The sequence below is a fragment of the Notolabrus celidotus genome, chromosome 14, assembly GCF_009762535.1.
Source record: "Notolabrus celidotus isolate fNotCel1 chromosome 14, fNotCel1.pri, whole genome shotgun sequence".
NCBI lineage: Eukaryota > Metazoa > Chordata > Actinopteri > Labriformes > Labridae > Notolabrus > Notolabrus celidotus.
The window spans coordinates 22536134-22552187 of record NC_048285.1 but is presented as its reverse complement, the minus strand read 5'-3'; the positions used below and the strand labels follow the sequence as shown (position 1 = coordinate 22552187).

Here is a 16054-nt window from a genome sequence, read left to right as displayed (position 1 = left end):
TCACTTCATTTCACAAGATAATGATTTATTGATGAATTGAAAACAGACATGATGTATCCCTGATCTATCATTATTTCTCTTCTTCTCTGTCGTACGCCTAGTTGTTGTTGTTTCCTGGTCAGCCACCATCACAGTCTGGCCGTTACTCTGTCTCCATGAGCGGGGAGCTGAGCATCACAGACGTCCACCCTGAGGACTCGGGTTTCTACATCTGCCAGGCCATCAGCGTGGCAGGAAGTGTGCTGACCAAGGCGCTGCTGGAGGTGGAAGGCGGTGAGTCTGCACAGTCATGTTTTGAACCTTGGGGAGGTTTATTCTTTATTCTGCACTAATGAGAAGAAAACATATTAATTACTAAGTAGGTGCATAACAATAAGGCTCATAAAGACTAAGAAAGGAGTCAGTTAGAGACCCCATGCTGGATGAGCAATGAATTTCTGGCACAATGTTCTTCCCCAGGCAGCTTGTAAGCACCAGATTTAAGCTTTTTTTCTCTCTTTGTGCTGCCTTTTGTTTTCTGCCTACTAAGCAGCTAAATTATTTTCACCCTTTGCACTCTAAAGGCTGGCAGCTTTGTAATCTTATTTTCTATAGGCCTTCTGTTCCCCTTCCAAATATGTTTTTTTCTGCACTTTTCCCCACTGTAAAGCTGATCAACATAATATTCTGCCTCCTCTGCCCTCAAAATGCCAGGTCCTTCAGGTCGCGTCCCGCCAATTATTCGCCAGGGCCCAGCCAATCAGACGGTGTCTAGGGGTGCAGCGGTTCAGCTGCACTGCCGGGTGATCGGTGGGCCTGCAGTCAAGATTTCATGGGAGAAAGAGGGAGAGAGACTTCAGGGAAATAAACCTCGGGTGACCTTGATGGAGAATGGGACACTACAAATCACTGACATAAAGGTGTGTGTGTGTGTGTGTGTTTACATTAAGTGAGGGTCATTTATTTGATAGGGCAGGAAAAGGAGGAGTTGTCACGGGTGTTTGTCCTTAAACTGAAGGCAAACTGACTCTGTGACTGATGGAAATTACTAAAAACTTTTCTGTCTGATCTCCGCCCTTCTTTGACTTTTTCTGCAGCCCATGAGGTGACATATCTTTTTCTCCTTTTCCATTATAAATTCCTTTTTTTGTTGGCAAAATTAAGGTGAGGCTGGGTTTCAAAGACCAATCTCTCTGAGGCAGGCCATATCTCTCCAATGCAATTATGTGCTCATGCGGTGTGTAATTGTAATGTTAATGAAGGTGCTTGTTTGTAAATGCTAATGCGTTCTGCTTTGATGGAGGAGCAGTCAGGAGCCCCCTTTGTGCTATAACCCCACCTGGAGGTCAGTGGGTGCAGGCAGAACGGAGCAAAAGAAGCATCATTTCCGTTAATTGACTGGCGATAGATGATTAATCATCTGACCGGCTTTTAATTAAATCTCCTGCCGGGGACTGTATGCTTATTCACTTCCTCCCTCATCCTGTTTCTCCTGCCGCGATGCTCAGCAAACTTGGAGAATTAAAGTTCAGTCCGCTGCTCTACTGAGGCGGGGGAAATCTGCCATGCCAATGTGCTCAATGGAACAGAAGAGATGCATTAGTGTGGCATCAAGGGGGCTGACAAGGGAGGAAAAAAAGGAGGGGAAATGGAGATGAGGAGCGAGCGACTAAAAATATTTACCCTGCTGATGCCCCCACCCGCCATCAATATTTCAGCGGTAGTTTGAGTCATCTAAAGAAGTTCACCTGCACCACCCGCTGTGCTGTCTGTCTGTCAGCCAGAGGTCAACGCTGCGGAGGATGATCTCATATGGTCTGATGATGGTTCCAGCAGACTGGCTCTCAGCCAGGGCAGGGCTTCGAGCGAACACCAACCACTCTCAGTGAAGCGTGCAGGCGTATACACTTCATAATGTATACAGGAGGGGCAGGTACAGTAGAGGGAGATGTGCTGCCTCATTGTTTGTAGCCGTGATGCTTTTTGAGCCACTGTTGCTGAGGTGAGGGCCACTGAGAGTAAAAGGGTATTGTTTAGGTATGCATGATCTACTTTTACTGTAAGGGTGATGACAAACCAGGAAAATATTTGAGATCCTTCCCATAAAGCTCCTATAGAAATTTGATATTAACAATGATCAAATGTTTACATGTGATGTGATATGTGAAAACCCTGAAAGAATTCATCTATGAGGCTCCTTTTAAGCATGTATGGCTGATTGGCATCCTTCAGCTCTTTTTACTTCTGGGGTGTGTGTGTGTTTGGAGGGGTTACGCAGTGTTTTGGTTTTGCTCACTATCACTTCTTTCATCTGTATCAGGCAGCTGTTTGTGGTCCAAAAGCACCAATGAACAGATGAAAAACAATAGCTGTTAGCTGCTCAACTTGCTTTTGAAGCATGAAGCAGCCAAAGATTGAGGTGTTGAGAGGGTTGGTGGGGACCAAAAACCGAGCTGCAAGGTGTTGCAGATGCAGTTTGATTGAAAACAGCTGCCTTCTTCTTAAACAAAAAACAAGATGCTGATTTTGAAACAATTCTTTATTACCATAAGGGAAGCATATAAATGTCAAAGAGTTAGCTATTTACATCAGGACTTGTTGGAGACCAAAAATAAAGCGTAAAATGAGTGAATATTGGAAAAACAGCCATCAAGTGTTAAGAAAAATGGATCAAAGTGATTGTTAATTTTGCAGCTGAATTACATAATGTGAGAATAAGAAACTGTTGCTTCAGCAAGCTCATCATAGAAACTTCCTGAGGTGTTAACACAATATTTTACAGGTTTAGCTTCAGGCTCACAGGACGTTTTAAGTATAGTTATACGTTTTAACTTAACACTAATTGCCTTGCGGTTATGCAGTTACAAAACGTATGACCCACAGAGTTGTTTGCTCAGAGCACAGCGGGCAAACAAGGAGAAGATGATATAACACATTTGAGATGAATAAATAATGGAAGTCTTATCTGGCAGTCAGGTTTTAAATGGAGCATATCTTTTAAAGTCATTTATTTGCTCCATTATTAGTTGTTACATTACAGTTAAGGTATATATAATAATAAATAGATTCTAAAATACAGCCTCAGCTGCTTAATTCAGTTAAGACTTGATTTAAAAGCTCAGATAATTATCTACTAATTAAGAGGGAACATATTAATGTTGTGTCTGCATCATGATATTTTTCTGGCTTTGGCTCAGTTAAAGTGTTTAGTAAACGTATCAGCCAGGAAAATGTAGTGAAGGGAAATAGTTTGTGTTTCTCTTTAAAACTTAGTAGAGGCCCACTAGAGTACTTTTCTGTCTTTGAAACTATAATAAAAAGCAAAATAATGTGCTTTCAGTAAATGTTTGTTCTACTCCTGCTTCACATATTGAGAGCATTTTAAGTAAAGCATGGTTTTACTCTAGACGTTCTTGGTCCAATCTTTCTTGAAGTTGTTGACGTTTATCAAAACTATCATTCAAAAATGTAAAAAGTGCTCACAGCAGTTGTTCATGTTACGATTTCGGGGGTTTCTGTCTTAAAAGTTGACTTCTGTGTAACAGGACACGGACTCTGGGATGTACACGTGCGTGGCATCGAGTGCCACAGGGGAGTCGAGCTGGAGTGGGATGCTGACTGTCAGAGGTACTCACACCACTCACACTCTTGTCTCTTTGTTACACTTCACACTCTGTCACTCTCACACTACACCTCCATGCTCAAGAAACTACTTGCTGTGCCAATGTTCTTCACAAGAGTCTTTGGCCATTATAAGACGAAACCCACTCCAGTTTAGCCCAAATGTTCACCACAGTCTTTCTACTCTTGTGATGTAATACGGCCGGTGTGTGTTTTTTCTTTTGATTGTGTAACAGAGAATGGAGTTTCATCAGTGTCCAGAGTTTCTGAGTTCATCCAGCTCCCAGGGCCGCCGCAGAAACCTGTAGTGACTGAGGTGACTAAGAACACTGTCACCCTTACCTGGCAGTCAAATCCACATGAGGGCGGGGCGGCCGTCACCTCCTACATCATCGAGGCCTTCAGGTACACAGTGACACGTGTGAGCATGCTGAATGTGAAGTCTTATTTTCAGTACTGAGGGCTTTAAAAATTCCATTGTAAGCCTATTTTCTGGTCACTTGGATTTTTGTTTATTTTTAGGAAGATTTTAGAGATTTCGTCGATAATCTCAAGGTCACACGTATTAATATTAAAAACGTGATTTCATGTTGACGAGCAGGAGCAAATATGACATTGGCCTGGTAAATAAATAAATAGATAAATAAAATAAAGAAAAATATTCAGAAAAAAATATATATTTTTGTCATAAATCAAAAGAAACATTGTTCATTTATTTGTTTATTTATTTGGCAGTTATTTATTAATCCTTTTTAAACTTTTCACTGATTTATTTTATTTCTTCAATTCAATTTATTCTTACTGTCTTGATTTTGTTTTGTTTTTAAGCCTTTTCATCTTTCTTGCCTTTGTTCTAAGCGAAGCACTTTGGGCTGTGTGCATGCATGCATGAACGCTGCTTTACAAATATGGCTCGATTGGCTTGGATATGGAAAAAACTTACAATAGAGTCATTGAGACTGAGTTAAAAACAAGAATCCAAACTTTTAGCATACAGAAAATAACCAGTCCAAATAAATTATATAGCATATTTTTGGTTTTAAGTCAGTTACTGCTTGTTTATTATGACAGTGATCCCTGGGATGAATATTATAATACTACTCATCTTGAATCATAATGCAATTTTTCTAACAAGATTATCGGGAGCTGCACAAGTGAAAATAATAAGTTAAAAACAAGCTTGAGTAGCTAAAAGTAAAGACATCAGAGGATGATGCTAAGTGTTGAAAGGCATACAAAGTGTGAGAGCAAGTTTGAAAAATAGACTCTGAGAAGATCGCTACTGTCACCAAGACCACAGATGGTTTTATTATCGGCACAACAAACTTCGAAGCCTTAGTAACGAAACATTTGTTGCTCTTTGGATCTACAATGAGTGTAACTTAATTTTGTACCTGGTGTAAATTAGTAAGGCTAAGTTGACTGAGCTCATTTATTATAACTTTTATGACTTCTATAAAGTTGAGGAAGGACAAATGAGTGTTAAATAAGTGATTAAATTAATGCAGCGGAAGGAACAATATTCCAACTCTCCAAATACATGCCAATCTGTAAAAACAGAGCTTAACAAATCTGTCAGTGGACCCTTTATACACCCACACATTTCATTTTAGACCTCCAACCAGTGAACAAACACATATAATCAATCACAAAAACAGCAGAAATCAATGAAAACAGCTACAATCTGAGACACAGTGGCTAGAAATCAAAGTCTTAAACACTAAAAAAGAGGTAAGAGCTATTGTCTTTAGATTTTTTAGAGGCTATTCCACGAGTTAGGTGCCTTAAAGGGAAAAGCTTATTTATCCAGTTCAGTGTAAGCTCGAGGGAACGAGTCATGTCGGCTCCATAATGTCACTCCAGCACGTATTTCTCTCCTGATTTTCTCCTTCTTAGCAACTAAGGCCACATTTAACAGTTTTTACAAGCTTTGCAGAGCTTTCTTTTTCTTTCTCATGCGAAATTTGTGAAATGCCCAGCAGCAATATTCGTTTGACTGCTGGTCCTGCTAGTGTGCTTGCCTTGGTAGCTGAAAGAGAGACAATAGTGAAATTTATCTATGCGTCATTGTAATAATGTACCCCCGTTTTACTTCTGCCTGAGTTACAGTTTATTTAAGACAGTCTTAACTCGTGTTGAACACTTTGATGCACTTTCTGCCTCTTATTCAGGCTTCACAATCTTAAAAAGTTCCCCCCATTCTCTCTGTTTAATGATAATCTGACTGTTCCCAGATAATGGAGTCTTCTTCATTTAGACTCATTAGAGTCTGAAAATGTTTCATCTCTGCCTGAGGGAGAGACAGTCCTGTTAAGTGACGTCCTGAAGTGAAACCGTGACACTCGGTGCATCAGTATTTAGACCCGGCATCCCGAGGAGAGCCAGAGCGGCTCCTAACAACCAACCAGAGGCTTTAGTGAGGCAGACAGTGAGTGAAGGAGGAGACAATTACTGCAGTGGTCAGCTCTGTCCTAGGGCACCAAAAGGAGGAGGTGGTGTTGGTGGGGGGGAGATGGGGGTAGCTGCCCAGTTGGAGAGTTCACTCATTATAGAGGAAGTAGAGAGGGTACAAAACGAGAGACTAACACACAAAAGTCCAGTTAGTGTGTGTGTGGACAGAAAGCTTAGTGAGGTAGATCTGCACGCAGAGCTGGTGATAAGGGAATCGCTCACTTTGGCACATTCCTGCCCAGGAAGTTGTATACGTCCTAGCACTCTTCTTGTATACAGAAAATGGAATAACCAATATTTGTGTTATAAAAGAGAAGTAATCTTGGTGGACTGATGTAAAAGCAGTCATTGTTTTCTCTTCAATCCCATTTAAATCTGCTTTTTGAACATTTTCAAAGTCTCTGTTTAAAGGGCAAACTGTTTCTCTGAGGTACATTTGGTGAAAAGGGTGACTGAGAAGAAATCCCTGAAGATGGGAAAATGCTGTAGCATGCATGTTGTAATTACATCGCCATTTCTTCCTCTGTGGAGTTGAGGAAAATGTTAAATTGTGCTCATGCTGTTTGATAGTCCTCGTCCCTGCGCAGCACCGGGGCTGTTGTATCCTCACTGGAGCCATTCAGAAACCATCCTCATAACCTGCTGCAATAAAAAGAGGAAGGGAATAAAACTTGCCATTGCTCCGTCTGCTAGCTCAAACCTGCTATGTGTTTTAAGATGCACTGAATGTTATGGTCCAAAGAAGCAGCTAATACGCTCACTTAGACATCTAAACACACTCCAGTTTTGGGTTTTGTGTGAGATCATTTAGAAACAATCTTGGTTATTTCAAAAGAGAGCAACATTTTGTTTGTTTGTCACGCAGTTAGATGAGAAGATTGATACCTGTCAGCTCATGAAGCTAATATCAGGAGTTATTAGCTTAGCTCGCATAGAGACATAGTTAAAATGCTAATTTTCAAACTTCAGTGTTTGTCTTGATTACATACCAGTTGATTAAAGAGTTTTAAAGTTGCTCACAATGGATTTTGAAGCTGTTATACAAAGCTAGGCTCGCTGTTTTTCAAGCTTTCAGTCTTTGTGTTATGTAATGACTGGTTGCATGTTGTGGACTCATATTTAGCCACAGACAGTTATGGATGTAGTAGTTTCAGTGACATCACCCAGTGGTTTCTGAAGATGTGTCATTTAGCCCATGTGTCATGAAAATGCTGACTCATGCTAGCTCTGGATCAATCTGAACACAGGCAAAGAGGTGGAGCTGAGGCAGGCCTTAATCTGCCTGGCTAACAGTTACAATGCTCAGCTGTACCCTTAATTATGACCAATTATACATCACTCTGAGCCTTATCTTGACCAAAATGTTTAACTCTGTAGGTTGCTGCTTGTGTTTAACAGAAGAATGACACTGACACACGTGTAATGCTCCAAAGATAATCAATTAACAGAATAGTTGGTTTTTATTAAATAGTTGTCAGCTTTTTCAAATTCACTTTCTTTCTCAGTGATGAAGGTCACAAAACATTGCTTTTTTTTTAGCTTTTCAAATGTGACAAAATTAAAATTGACCTATCTACCTATCTGAAATCATAACCCTAATACTGCGTATGATATCTAATTACATTGTCATGTCACATTTGTCATAACCACAAGGTAAAACTATTATGATATGCCAGAGTTTGACTTCTCTTTCTGACATTGCCTGTTCCACCTTCATCCGTCTGTTCCTATCCGGCCATCAGCAAAGGGCAAAGAGTCGTGATCAAATCTGTTGTTATCTCGAGATAACATGATAATGAAGCCGACACTCTTCAGATAACAGGAGTGAAACAATGTGGGCAGCACATTAGCACGTTTACCTTTTGAAACTTTAAAACCCCCTGAACGTCTTTCTGATTAAAATCTTGTCTTTCACCATCACTTGACTTTCCTTGAAAACTTCAAATCCTTGAATCATGGGCAAATTTACAGATTTGATCCCACAGCTGGTGAAGTGAAACTATGATGGAAAGATGTTCTGTATGTTCATATTTTCAAATGATGAAATGCTTTCCTAAGTCTAAATGTGTCCTCTGTCTTCATTCAGTCAATCAGTGGGCAGCACCTGGCAGACAGTGGCGGACCATGTGAGGCAGGAGAGGCACACAGTCGTGGGACTCTTCCCAAACACCGTCTATCTATTTATTGTGCGAGCCGTTAACTCTTATGGCCTCAGTGACCCCAGCCCCATATCTGAGCCGGTCAGGACGCAGGGTGAGTTATGTTAGCATAAATCAGCTATTTTCTTGTTATATTTTTGCCTCATATGAGTCATTCCTCACAATCTTTACTTCAGTGTATATTTATATAGCAAGAAATTAGAGATACAGATTGTACAGCAGGCACAAAGATAATGTGCTTCATGGTTTAGAAAAACTTTGCATATGAAGTCTGAAAACTAATTGCTTTCTCAGTGTGATACTCTCCTGCCCTAAGCCATGTTTAATTATATCAAAAAGCTTTCTTTTTGAGCTGCATATGTGCTGTTCAGCTGTTTCTTTTAATCCTGGGTTGAATGTTTGTCTTTGTTGTTGCAGATGGGAGTCCGACAGAACAGGGTGTGGACCACAGACAGGTGCAGAGAGAGTTGGGAGAGGTATCTGTCTACCTGCAGAAGCCTGTCGTTCTGTCTCCCACCAGTGCCAGGATTTCTTGGACTGTGAGTGGAACACTTGGCTGATGAAAACGTCTACTTTTCAAAGTCGGCTTTTGGATGTGCGGAGGACACGCTAATCTCTGAACATTAACTTCAAACCCTCCTTCAAATATTACGTGACACAAACAGATTAACTCCGAGTTCAAACGCTGCTGGTTCTGCTCCTGATTACTGATGTAAATATTAAACTCTGTGACTGTATTTTTTTTTTTTTTTGTCTTTTCAACATTTTCCAGGTCGCCCGTCAGTCGCGGTACATTCAGGGTTACCGTGTGTATCACCGGACGATTGGCAGCTCCTGGTCGGTCCAGGATGTGGAGGCCACTTCTGATCATAGCACCATCTTAGTTGATCTGTACGGCAATAAAGAGTATGAGATCAAAATCCGGCCGTACTTCAATGAGTTACAAGGACATGACAGTCTCATGGTGCTGCTGCATACGCCTGAGGAGGGTAAGAATTGTCTAACATTAACTTTAACTCTTGCATAACTTGTAATAATGATGAAATGAAGCACATTTGGGCAAATTTAACAGTATAAAGGGGTTATTATTGTCCATGAAGCCTAAAATAGGTCAACATTTCTAGAGGTACACATTTTCCTTCCTTGTTATAAGTTAGATAATGATGACTGTTCGTTACATATGATGCTGAGGTCAACTATCATAGCTTTGCTTAGCATAAAGACCAGAAAGAAGGGAAACAGCCTGAATATGTCTTAAGGAAAAAAAGCTAAGCTCATTGATTAACAACTTGGATCTTGTTTGTTCAATATGCATGAAAATTGCTGTCAGCAAACATCAATTTATGTTGTTTTATTTATGTTTCCAAGTAGTCATGTGGTAGTTATGGTTAGATGTTCAGATTACTGACGGAGAGAGTCCAGTAAACAACTTTAATGAAATAGTCTGGCCAAAAACCTTTTGCACCAAAGCAGATTTAATTAACATTTCAGTTTTTATGCTGATTAAACACTCGAGACACACAAGGACTTCAGGGGGGCATTGTTACTTTTGCACAGAAAAACAACAATTAATGCAGAGTTCTTTTTATGAGCTATAAAGGAAAACAAGACCATCAGCATAGGGACTGACAAAGAATGTATTGTTACTTTTAATGCCTGGAATCATTGCCAGACAAAGTGATTAAAGTCACACTATGGATACCACAAGTTCTTTATATGAGTTTTATGTGGGGTTAGATCAATTTTTAACGAGGGCTTATTAATGTGTAACCCCCTTGTGTATGATCCATAATCTCTAATCGTATACAAAAAATTACTTGAACCATTTGTCAACCGGTCTCTTAGTTTGTCATCAGAACATCCAAATAAGTGACGTATATAGACACAAACACTTGAAATAATAAGTAGGCAAGGTAAGACTATAATATTGGTTTATAGCAAGCCTTTTTATTAAATATTCATATAAAAAATGCTACTATATTTAAATGTGTACAAACTACATTGTTATTTCAAGGACATTAGAATGAGAATATGATTGTGAATGATAGACCTTTGAAATAGTGTCCCTGTACAATGTCTGTATCAGTTTTATAATGATTTGAATATAATTTCCTTCTTATATCTGTCTGCAGTGTTAAGTGCGGCTCCACAGGCAGTGTCAGTGGTTCAGCTCACCAACAGCACCAGTATCAGTGTGTCCTGGGAGCCCCCGCCTCATAACACTCAGAGTGGGATCATCCGAGAGTACAAGGTGAGACTGCAGCTTTCAGAATAAGAGTACAAACAATCCCCCAGACAACATCTAAAAGCCTGCTTCCTTTTCTGAGCGTTATCTCTGCTTTAAAGATGGTCAAGCCATGACACAGCTGCAGACTGCGGAAATAGAGTGGAACAAATTAGTCTTCTAATCCATGATGTTTGTATTTCTATCCTCCGATTTGTTGTTTAGACACTTATGAGAAAAACACTGATTTTAATTAAGCATTAGTAATTAGTCATTGACTTTTATCAGCTGCCAGTACACAAAAGAGACTCAATTTTGTCATCAGATTCTCGGCTAAACGTTGACTGTTCTTGTCATCTGCTCTTCTCTGTGAAAAACACTGAGTTCTGATTATCTGTCTCTTAGCATGAGCACAACGCTGATTACTAATCATCCCGCTTCTATTCCAGGAAAAAAATAAGGAACACACAGTCCTTTTGTTTTGATGTATTCTTCCAGCCAGCGTGGGGAAAGTTACGAGAAGTCTGATCATGAAACAGCAGATTCGTTTGCTATATGTGGAGGCTCAGCAGCCGAAGGCAGGGATCACACTTAATCCCCTTAAAGATTCAATTTGCTGAAAAGTTCGGCCTCACAAAGCCTTCAAAGGCTCAAATGTCAAAAAATGAAATGTTGAATTGGTAGTTTTGTTATGAAGATTACAATTTCATCATAAAAACTATTATTTAAAAGTGTATCTGTTATACGTTATGCAGATTACACTGGAAGCAAGAGGTGACCAAGAACCTTTACATTTAAGCATTGTACTGATTTACATTCACTTACATCTGTAGTGTTAGTGACCTTATTAATGAATCTCTGTGGATTTAATAACCCATCAGTATGAATAGCAGCTGAAGTTTACTCCACAGCGACCAGCTGCAACATTATAATGCTAATTTTCTACATGAGTGCTTTTATTGTGAAAGCATATTGTGCTGTTAATTCTTTTTAAGTATGCAGCAATGCAGCTTTTGACAAAAGAGAGAACAATTTCTTCGTCCTACAAACACAAAGTTGAATTAATAAACAGTTTTTCATTAGACTGAGAACTTCTGCTGCCACAGCTTTGTTTGTTCTGGTGTGACAAATAGTTTATGTAAGTGGAAGTTGGCAAACTTTTTACACAGACTGTTGTTTGAATAACATCACTGAGTTCTCTGAATTAGATGGATCCTCTTTACATGTACAACTTGTTCAATACAACACATTTCAGAACAGTCCAGTACCGGCATATTTACTGAAGTATGTCACTCAAGTACTCGACTCAAGCTGGAGTCTGACCCAAGTCTTGGTTTTCAGGACTCGTGTCCTGCCTTTGACTCAAACACTGATGATTCAGACTTGAATTTGGACTCAAACACCGTCTGTATTTGGATTCAGAAGACTGAGAGCAGGACTCTGACTAATTTATTAATAAAGACCTCTTTGATGCTTTTTTTCTTGTCTAGGGCCCTAACTGTTTATTCCTGCGCATTCTCATGTCGTCTTGTTCGGCAACAGCTTCTGTCAGGATGCTTGAACTGGCGCCACAAATCTGTTTAGGCACAGAGTCTGAATTCAGACATGACTCAAATTCTTCTGTGGTGACGCAGACTGGACTTGGACTTTGTTTGGTGACTTGACTACAACACTGACTGCAGCACAAATGTACCTGTTTGATGCTACTTTCGACCTCTTTTTTGCTTCAGTTCATTACAAAAATGTTACACCTTTATCCGTCATATGTGTTGAAAACTTTGCTTGCTAATTAGGGATTCAAATTGTAGAAACAGAACAAATTATATAAAGTTATTGTGATGCTTTCATTAAGTTTGATCCGTTGTTCTGCTTGCATTTGTTTAAAAAGTTCCCACTTAACCATTTTTGCAATTAAAATGTCAATTATGTCTCCATGCACCCGTTAAAATGATCCTATAAAGTACATTGGCTGACATTGATATAGCATTCTGCATAATGTGTCACGTTGCTTTAGAAACTGTGAGTACATTTTGCTGTGAAAGTGTCGGTGCTTTCACAAATGGAAAGTTGATTTGATAAGCAGTAAATCTTACTGTAGTTCATTTTAAAATCCGCTCTGCTATCGCAGCCTTTCTTGGTCTAACATGATGGATGCTGCTGTATAAAAACATCACAGAGTCAGTAAACCCATGATGCTGACTTGATAAGTCTTTTTGCTGGAGCAGCCTTTACTAGACATTTTAATAGAGTTTCAGCACTTACCATTATCCATAATGCGTGCAGAAGCCAAACCTTTAGAGATACAATATTCCTTCTTTTTATCAGGTTGATTCATCAAATGATTTATCAAGTTTAATCCAGGCTGACATTATTACTTCATGAAAAAGAACAAAAATCCACAGATAATTTATCACATAAACTGAATATGTATTTGTCTTTTGCTTACAGTGGGTTACTTTGACAAAGTGTTGCTTCTACTTTTACTTTAGAAATCTGAATATTTCTTTCCCTGCAGGATTATCTATAACAGAAACCCAACATCCAACACAAGAAATATACAAATGAAATGTATTTTCAAAATAAGGATTAAAACTGTCATTGCATTTATATCCCTTTCTCTTTTATCTCTGCTCTATCTTTGTTGTCATTTTCCTCCCTGTACTATCAGATTAAGCTTTAATACCAAGAAATAAGTCTGTATGATTATAGGTTACATTTCTCTTTGTAGAAATGTGTGCCCCTGTTTTAATATCCAAACATTAACCCTTTTTGTGTACATCCCATCAGGTTTGGTGTCTGGGCAGCAGCATGGAGCCGGAGCATCAGATAAACCGAACGGTGGATGGAGCGGTTCTGTCCATCCTGCTGATAGGACTGTTGCCTGACGTCCGCTACACCGTCACCGTGGCTGCTGTCACCAGCTTGGGTGTGGGTGCTCAGAGCCCGCCTGTCAGCCTGCTCCTCAGTGAGTCACTCAAACAGTTTCAGCCACTACACATGGAGGAATATGGCGAGATGCACTCTCAGCGGGCTTGCTTTCCCATGAGTGAATTATGGATGTGGAATGCTGATTCTGTGGTGTGAATGTTTTAACAGAGGCATCATCAAAACTGATGTTTGAAGTGTAAAAACATGGAAAAGTGTTATTCAGAAATGTACACACAGGTGTTTTTTGTGTGTTATTGCCCTGGGGTGTTATGTTTCATTTGGTGTTGTCTGACAGCTTTTACTTTACACTTTTCCTCCCGCTGCTTTAAAGAAAGTTTGATTACACAACTGAAAAGGGACAGATAAAGCTGTGTACAAAAACTAAAAAAAGCATGTCTAGATCACAGCATAGATGTTGCTAAAGAGCAATGTGCAACATCTTGTTTGTTTAAGTTGGAAAAACAAGATGTAAACGTAGTGATTTATTGGAGATGTAGCTCATCCTCCCTTCTAACACCACACTCTGTTATTATTACACTTAAATAGATTTAAAAGAAGAGATATTGAGCATTACTTTGTGAATTACGTTGATGTGGACCCTTGACAGTATACAAAAAATGGATGTTACCTCCAGGTTTAAAAAGTGAAGCCAAAACAAAAGAGCTTTTCATCTGAATTATTTTAAATGACCTGCAGGGGGTGAATACATAGGTTGCCAAATGCAATACGTGTAATTGTACTGGAGTCTACAAGAAACAGACCCCACTTCTCAGTTTTTTAATACCTTGGTAAACACTTCCATAATAATGTAATGGTCTAAGTTACTGTTTTGAAGTCATCTGTTCCAAAGCATGTTGTTCCTTTTCTCAAATCAAAGTCCTATTTAGAGTTAGACAATATAATGTAGTCCACACACAAGTGAGTGTTGTCCTAGTCTTCAATGCAGACTTTGCTTTGTAAAAAGTCTGGCTAACTTTTTTCTCATGTTTCCAGTTTTAATGCTTAAGTAAGCTAGCTTGAGCTCAAAAAGATCCTTCATTAACTAACTCTTATCGAGTAGATTTCCACACATCACACAATCCTGAGTTATTTATTTAAACTATGATTGGCTATTTGCATTGTTAGAGGCGGGACTTCAGAGTGTGATGTCAGGCTACTAGTAGCTGTTTTTACAGTTCACTGAAGCACACTTACGTTTTTTTAGAGCTCTTAATTTTGACGTTAGAGTTAAGGTTATAACAATCATATGGCGACACAATGTTGTGGTACTTTTTGAATTAAAAAAGAGAATAGAACATATATATGACACTTAAATGTTAGTTCTTATAATCAATAATATTACTGGAGGCAGATATGGTTAAAAAAAACAACAAATATCTATATGTGTGTGTACATTTCATGCCCACCCTGCACAAGTCAGTGCCACAGTTGGGCCACCCCAATCAACAAAGTCTGGATACACCCCTTGAAAACATGAACTTGATCATAACAAATTTCATATAATCGTCTCTTTTCCAAAGTAAAGATGTCAAGTCTCAAACTTTCATGCTTTTCTCTCAGCTTACCCGATGGAGAAGACTTATACTCCAGTGAAGAAAGGCAGTAACTCCACCATATCAGAGCAAATCACAAGTGTCATCCGACAGCCAGCCTTCATCGCAGGTCTGGGTGTAGCTGCGTGGTTGGGGCTAATGGGCTTCAGCGGTTGGCTGTACTGTCGACACCGCAGGAGGAAGCAGCTGGGGCACTACACCACATCCTTTGCATACACACCTGCAGGTAAGCTGGAAAAGTCTTGATTTGTGTTTTTCTTATCTAGATCTTGACAGCTGTTGGATGTTAAAAGTATTAACTGAAATATATAACATATCATACAGATGAAGTTTGGGGATGTGACGTTTTTTTTGTAGATTTTCAACACCTTTAGGTTTTTTATGTCAGGAAGATTTCTCCTTCAAGAACTAACTGTGAAAAGCAGAAAAAAGTTACAATGATGTGATTCAAGATGATTTTCAGACACCCTCAGATGCACTCTGTCACATCTGATTCATTATGTGTCTCGTGTTCACAAAAAGGAGAAGGAGCAGAGAGGGAAAATGGCTCCAGTTGTGATATAGCAAACCGTCAAATTTAGTTTTGAACTATTGGTGGTGACAAAGTTCTTAATAGACTGCTGGGGGTACCTCCTGCGGGGATAAATGATCTTAGTTGAAGCTGTCTTTGGCAGAGAGCTCATGCACTTTCACTGCATATTCAGTTAATTAAAATGTATTTATCCCCACTGGGTGGGAATATCACTGAAGCAAACTAAGCACAATGCAGTTTATTTTAGATTAAGCCCTTTGGCACATAAACACAGTGGTTGTTTCTGACTCTGAGAGATATTTGCTTGTGGTTGCAAATGCTCAATGGATGGCCACAAGCTTAAAGAAGAACTAATGAATTATCTGTTAATATTGAACCACTGCATCTGCCCCTATTCCCACAAGTACAGGTTTTATTTGGTATGAATTTTATCAACATCATGATCATTTAAGGGATATAGACTTCAGATACAGTAATTGAAGCTGATACAGGTTCATAGATTTCTATATCATAATATGTTTGTGTACTACCTATTATATGAAGCTCAACAGTGAATCTCAGTAGAATCAGTTCAATGTGCACTTTTAAAGCCTAGGATGCATTTTTC

General features: G+C 39.2%; 1 protein-coding gene across 2 annotated transcripts in view; it reads left to right on the top strand.

Moving 5' to 3' along the window:
* The window catches only part of zgc:77784 (uncharacterized protein LOC402947 homolog), a 62587-nt gene that overhangs the window by 35806 nt on the left and 10727 nt on the right, over positions 1-16054 (top strand). For both annotated transcript variants that reach the window (XM_034700951.1, XM_034700952.1), the window contains exons 8-17: positions 102-273; positions 694-899; positions 3525-3606; positions 3837-4005; positions 8138-8304; positions 8628-8749; positions 8983-9199; positions 10343-10461; positions 13222-13399; positions 14923-15141. In XM_034700951.1, coding sequence (XP_034556842.1) covers positions 102-273; positions 694-899; positions 3525-3606; positions 3837-4005; positions 8138-8304; positions 8628-8749; positions 8983-9199; positions 10343-10461; positions 13222-13399; positions 14923-15141 — 1651 coding nt within the window. The remainder of the gene's footprint in view (positions 1-101; positions 274-693; positions 900-3524; positions 3607-3836; positions 4006-8137; positions 8305-8627; positions 8750-8982; positions 9200-10342; positions 10462-13221; positions 13400-14922; positions 15142-16054) is intronic.